This window comes from Octopus bimaculoides, chromosome 23 (assembly GCF_001194135.2).
Source record: "Octopus bimaculoides isolate UCB-OBI-ISO-001 chromosome 23, ASM119413v2, whole genome shotgun sequence".
Taxonomy (NCBI): domain Eukaryota; kingdom Metazoa; phylum Mollusca; class Cephalopoda; order Octopoda; family Octopodidae; genus Octopus; species Octopus bimaculoides.
The window spans coordinates 34,344,974-34,351,484 of record NC_069003.1 but is presented as its reverse complement, the minus strand read 5'-3'; the positions used below and the strand labels follow the sequence as shown (position 1 = coordinate 34,351,484).

General features: G+C 36.8%; 1 protein-coding gene across 1 annotated transcript in view; it reads left to right on the top strand.

Annotated features, from left to right (window-relative positions):
* The window catches only part of LOC106871205 (mitochondrial tRNA-specific 2-thiouridylase 1), a 6,463-nt gene extending 1,518 nt beyond the window's left edge, over window positions 1-4,945 (top strand). The window contains exons 3-9 of the mRNA XM_014917552.2: window positions 402-567; window positions 929-1,116; window positions 1,499-1,671; window positions 1,773-1,826; window positions 2,408-2,474; window positions 3,525-3,625; window positions 4,245-4,945. Of these exons, the coding sequence (XP_014773038.1) occupies window positions 402-567; window positions 929-1,116; window positions 1,499-1,671; window positions 1,773-1,826; window positions 2,408-2,474; window positions 3,525-3,625; window positions 4,245-4,583 (1,088 nt within the window). The 3' untranslated portion in view covers window positions 4,584-4,945. The remainder of the gene's footprint in view (window positions 1-401; window positions 568-928; window positions 1,117-1,498; window positions 1,672-1,772; window positions 1,827-2,407; window positions 2,475-3,524; window positions 3,626-4,244) is intronic.
* The last annotated feature ends 1,566 nt before the right edge of the window (window positions 4,946-6,511 follow it).

The following is a 6,511-nucleotide window of genomic DNA, read 5'->3' as shown; positions in this document are numbered from 1 at the left end:
AAATTTTTCAAACAATTTTTTTTCAGAATCGGAATCTCCATAGCCTAAAACGTGGGATTCCGTAAAAAAAAAATTAATAAATAAGGGTGGGGGAGGTTCAGATTACATATAGTCCGTCTCCGCCGATATTTTTACTTTATTGTAATTAAAGACCCTTGGGAAACGCATGAAGGTCACTTAATTAGTTTCCTTTTTGTATAAAATCTCACCGTTTCAGCCACAGTAACAAATCGGTTGTTTTAAAGAGAGGCACGTGTTCAATGTCGTAAGCCGGTTCTTGCAGAAATAAAAACGTAAAGTCGCATATAGTGGAATAACGGATCTTTTATAATCTCTCTCGACTTTGTTTTTTTTTATCTAACAGAATTTGTTTCTCAATTTCTTTTCTATTTGACATCCAGGTTACAATGTGTTGGGTCTGTACATGCGAAACTGGGACATAGCCGATGAGAATGGTTTTTGTGCAGCGGAAACAGACTTCGAAGATGCTCAGTACACATGTGATAAACTGAAGATACCTCTACATCAAGTGAATTTTGTCAAAGAATATTGGAATAATGTCTTCAGGTGAAAAAAAATATTTTACTGTTTCTTGATTTAGGAGAGAGTTTGAGGGTAACTGTATAGCTAGACCCTGGAGAAGTGGTAAAGCCATGTGGCCAAGTGGTTAGGGTACGATCGGGAGGTCGTGAGTTCGATTCCTGGTGACATGTTGTGTCCTTGAGCAAGACACTTTATTTCACATTGCTCCAGTCCCCTCAGCTGGCAGAAATGAGTTGTGCCTGTAATTCAAAGGGACCAACCTTGTCGCATTTTGTGTCATGGTGAATCTCTCTGAGGACAATGTTAGGTTAGCATTCTTTCACAAACTGCAAATCTTTAAGTTCTGAAATATTCTTCAACAAATGAAATATTTTTCTTTCTTCAGTACTTTCCTACAGGATTATCAGCGAGGATTAACGCCCAACCCAGACATTCTTTGCAACAAATATATCAAGTTTGATGCCTTCTTGCAGCATGCTCTTGGTAAACTTGGCGCCGATGCCATAGCAACTGGTCACTATGCACGTGTTGGTCGGGGCCCTGGAAATCTCAGAAGATCTCAACCTGATCCCCGTAAGATTTTTATATTTTCTTGTAAATCTCTTTGTGGGTGGGGATTTTGTTTATAAATCTATATTGTGTAGAATTATCTTGGTTAGGTGTTTAAAATGATGGACAGTTCCAGCCTCAAACGACTCTGGATTCAGCATTGGTTTGCAGAGGTCTGTGATGAAAATGTTAGCATCTTCTACTACCACCACTACTAGTAGTGCAATTTTCTGCATCTTATATATACTTATAAGTCCTGGTGTTTTTGTTCTGTATTTGTCTGAATATTTTTTTATCATACCTAATATGCCTACTATGATAGGAATTGTTTCTGTTTTCAGATTCCACATTCGAGTTACCTCTATTTATTATTATTAATATCTTTTTTTAATTATTTTTTTTTAAGGAGTGAAATTATTAAGTTCTGTTGATTCTGTGAAAGACCAAACATTTTTCTTGTCACAAATATCTCAGGAATCCTTGCAGAAATCTCTCTTTCCTATTGGTAATCTGCCAAAGAAGGAGGTCAGAGAGATAGCATGTTCTCATGGCTTGGAAAAAATAGCAAGGAAGAAAGAGGTAATCCTTTGCCACTTCATTTGTTTACAAAACATACACACACACATACATATATGTCATCATCATATATTACGTTTAACCATATTTTCCTCTTATTCCAGAGTATGGGAATCTGTTTCATTGGTTCCAGAAATTTCTCATCTTTCATTAAAGAGGTAAGTTAACACCACCAAAATTTGGTGAGTTCTTCCTTAGAAATAGTCAGTTCCTTCTGCTTGAATAGAAATTTCCAATTGAAAAACAAAACTCTAAAACACTTTTGCTTTTTTCTTTTTAAATCATTATTTCCATTCTACCAATATACTTAAAACAGCCTTTGGAAAAGGCATGAACATCACAACGCTTCAGATTTGTAGAGTTGTTGTACTCCAAACACCTGAAATGTCTTTGTTTATTCCTTTTAAGTTCAGCATCATCATCATCAGTATCTTTTGGTTAACTAAGTCAACAAGCTACAGAATGTACGTTCTGAGTTCAAATTCCGCCGAGGTTGACTTTGCCTTTCATTCTTCCAAGGTTGATAAAATAAGTACCAGTTGAACACTTGGGTCAATGGAATCGACTTAACCCCTTCTCCAAAAGTGGGAATCAATATCTTTTAAGTTAACTGAGGCGGCAAGCTAGCAGAATGGTTAGCTCACTGGACAAAATGCCATATTGTCACCTTTGTCTAAATGTTAATAGTATCAGTAAATAATTCTCTCTCTGTCTAATATTGTATTTCTTCCATTTCCAGTATGTTGTGCCTTGCCCAGGTAATTTTGTTGATGTAGAGACTGGCAAAATAGTTGGACAGCACCAAGGTAAGTCTTTCACTCTGAGACCCTAACTCAATTCTGGGCAAACTGTGGCCCATGGCAATTTCTAAATAGCATGCAACCGAAAAGACCTTGTATTTTTTTTTTTTTTTTTTTTTTTTTTTTTTAGTAGTGTGGCCCACCTGAAGATGATCCATGTCTCACGTGGCTCACTTCTTGAAAAGGGTTCCCCATCCCTACCTTATTCATCCTTAAGACAGCCGTCTGCTAAAAATAGCAGCTATTTACTTTGAATCACAACTTATATCATATTGACAATAAAAAAAAGGGACTTATTAGGTAATACAGTCCTAGGTACACAAAGCATGAGACGACATGATGGTCGTAAGTGGAATGTTTCTGATCATCATGGGTCTGCTTAATTAGAGATGATGTTGGACTAAGCAATTAATGACATGTGTTTGAATATCCTCCTTGGACACCACACAGTAGGGGGCAGTTATATAGGATTATTCTTAGATGACTGAGAATAACCCCAGTACAAGACTGGATTGGGATTATCAACTCCCAGTGCGCAACTAGTATTTAACAACCCCAAAAGGATGAAAGATGTCAACCTCGGCAGTATTTGAACTCAGACTGTAGAGGGAGACTAAGTATTTTGCTCGGCCTGCTAACAATTCTGCCAGCTCACCAATAATAATCCTTTCTACTAAAGGCACCAGGCATGGAATTTTGGAGGAGAGGACTAGTCGATTAGATTGACCCCAGTACGCAACTGGTACTTAATTTATTGACCCTGAAAGGATGAAAGGCAAAGTCGACTTTGGTGGAATTTGAACTCAGAACGTAGCGGCAAAGGAAATACCGCTAGGCATTTCACCCAGCGTGCTAACGATTCTGCCAACTTAATAATAATAATTTTCATTTTCCTCATAAATAATATAAAGCATATTTAGAGTGGGAGTTTAAATTCCACCAAGGTCAACATTGCCTTTCATCTTTTTCAGGGTTGGTTGAATAAGCACTGGGATCGATAAAAATGCCCACCCACCCCTGCCACACATTTATGTTGTTCGTTAATGTACTTTGTAGGTATTCACTTCTGGACCTTGGGACAACGTACCAATCTTGGCGGCCATTCTTTGGCCTATTTTGTTGCAGAAATTAACCCCAACAATCAAGAAATAATTGTGGTGAGTAAAACTGTTTGCATATCATTATTATTAAGGTGGCAAACTCGTTAGCATGCCGGGCTAAATGCTTAGTGGTATTTCACTTCTTGCTACACTGAGTTCAAATTCTCCATTTTTCCGTGCTGGCATGGATCGGACAGAATCTGTCAAGGCAGTCACAAACTCATACCTGTTTTCCATGCAAGGTTATTATTTCCCCAAAGCCAGAAAATGCTTTTCACAGAAGACTGGAAAACAAAGGACACCATTGGCATGATGGTGACACTTGTTTACAATTATCACAGAATGTCAAGCCAAGGTAACAGTAACACAAATACGCATCTATGAAGTGCTTCTTTCAGTTTTTGTCTCCTAAATCCACTCACAAGGCTTTGAGTGGCCCAGGGTTACAGAAGACACTTTCCCAAAGTGGCACACAGTGGGATTGAGCCCTTGTTTATTGTGTCATTTTGTAATTGGAGAGGCTGGCCAATAACCTGGCTCAGCTACCTGTGAGCCTCTCTGAGACATCAATCCTGAAAGAACCCCATTCCTATTCAATCTCCTCACATCACACTATTTACATACAAACACTCCACTTCCATCCCCTGACAGTTTTATTGCTTTCTATCTTCCCTAGGCTCCAGGTACCCATCATGCAGCATTATTTAGAGACTCCTTCATCGCTGACAAACCGCACTGGATCCACTCAGAACCAGAATTTCACGAAGGTGTGGCTACAGTGAGCTTCCGTTTCCAACATATCCATCCGTTAGTGACTTGTCAGATACACAGGTCTAATGACAACAAATACACTGTGACGCTAGAGAAACCACTGCGGGCTATCTGCCCGGGTCAGTATGCAGTGTTCTACAAAGACGAAGAGTGTCTGGGCAGTGCAAGAATTCTAACAGTCAATCCTTCATACTGGAGGCAAAATAAACAAAATCCCATTGACCCAACCAAAGACTTCTTGTGACAAAAACCACCATTAGATAAGAAATAAAATTATTTTCATTCATAAAATAGCAATTGTAATAAATTCATTTATTAGGAATATTGAGAAACAAGGGGAAAAAAATTATTTGCAATGAGCACTTTGCTCAGTAAAGAAGTTTTTCTTTTCATATATTATGAAACTGCTTGCAACAAATATTCCTCAGGCTAAAATCTGATAATGTAATTTGCCAAGTTGACAATCCCACACAAACGGTGAACAAGTTCCACATAAACCATCAACATTAGATGCTTTTTCTTTTTTTGTAGAAAAACATTGAGAGAAATTATTTATAATAATAAATAATTAGAGGGGTTTTTTTTTTTTAAATTTCTTTTTTTAAAGTTAAGATAAATCAGGTATATTCAATCACTATCAATCAAGACTAGTCATTAAACAAAGTATGGATACAAGTTGGATAATCGAGGAAACCACTTGGTTTAACTCGGTGAGTATTGGCTGTCAAAAAGGGTTTCACAATGCTAAAAACGGCAATTATATAACGATTCCTCCCATTTCATCGGCTACTTTTCGCCACACATAATTTTCTTGTAGAATGTGTGGAAACCAAAACTGCCAAAACAAAGCTGGGTTTACAACTAAGCTCGATTCTTTGTTAATATTTCTTGTGTTTATGAACTCATCGTGATATGCAATGTCACTGGATTCCAGCAGCATGTGTGTAAGTGTGCGTATAGAATAATAATAACGGTAAAGCTTAGCAATGTGAAGACCCATGCAAGCTTATGGCAGTTCTATAAGAGAGAGAGACTTGTAGCAGTTTATTTTGATGGAATTAGTAAGAAAACAAAAAAAAAAAAAGTTTAAAAAAAGATTAGGAAATAAAATAAATTTAATGAAGATATCAAAAAAGAAATATTAAACAAATTAAAAAATCAATCAAGGAGAGAATGATAAAAAGATTAACATTGGAGAAATAAGCCAACAAATGAAATCGTCCTCAGATTTTAAAGAGAGAGAGAAAAAAAATAATGCAACCGTATCCAGAAAGCAGAATTTCTCCAGAAACTAATATATCTACACAACGGCAGTGTGTGATGACAAAAAGGCCTAGAAAAAGATTTAGAAAAAAAAGGTTTAATGGACAAATGGGGAGGGGAGAAATTCTAAAAAAAGGGGGGGGGGTACTGAAAACAAATATCTGTAGCAATATTACAATTGAAAAATGGAGGCAGAGAAAGGAAGGGGGGAGCTTTTTTTAATTTTTTGGAGGTTTTTTTTGTTTTTTTTTCGTTTTAAATATGTATTAATTAGCAACAACGAAGTTGGTATCTGCACTGAGGAAAAAATCTGCTGGTCAAGTTACTTAGAACCTTATTTTAGAGGGCAGTAAGAACAGGGGGTACTTTAACAGGCTAGATATATCGTTGAGATATTTAACTGGGAGATGGTTACAGGTTATATATATATAATGTATGTACATACACTGCCTCAAGAGTTATTTTTCAATGATCCTGTCCACTCGGAGATGTTTCAGGTTGGGAAACAAATTTCAGAAATTTAGGGGAGAGAACCTCTACTTCAATGACGATTTTCTTTATTGAACAAAGATATCAATTTTGTTGGTACAGCTTGTAGCTGAAAACATAACATAATAACTTAGTCCAACGGACATTCATTCATGCAAAATATTTCAGCTCTATAGAAAGACCAATTACATCCAATGGAGTGTGGAGGCAGGTTTAGCCAACCATCAGTTCGCTAAGCACCAGCACACACTGTGCTGTCCGACAGCTAACAGTTTGGGGTTCGTTTTTCTCTTTTCTTTTCTTTCTTCTTTTTTTTTTTTTAAATTTTATTTGTTTCTCAAGAAAATGGTAGCTGAAAGAAGAGCCTCACGCCACTCTCTCATCATCAAACTTTATTAGCATTTCTTTTTTTTTTTTTAA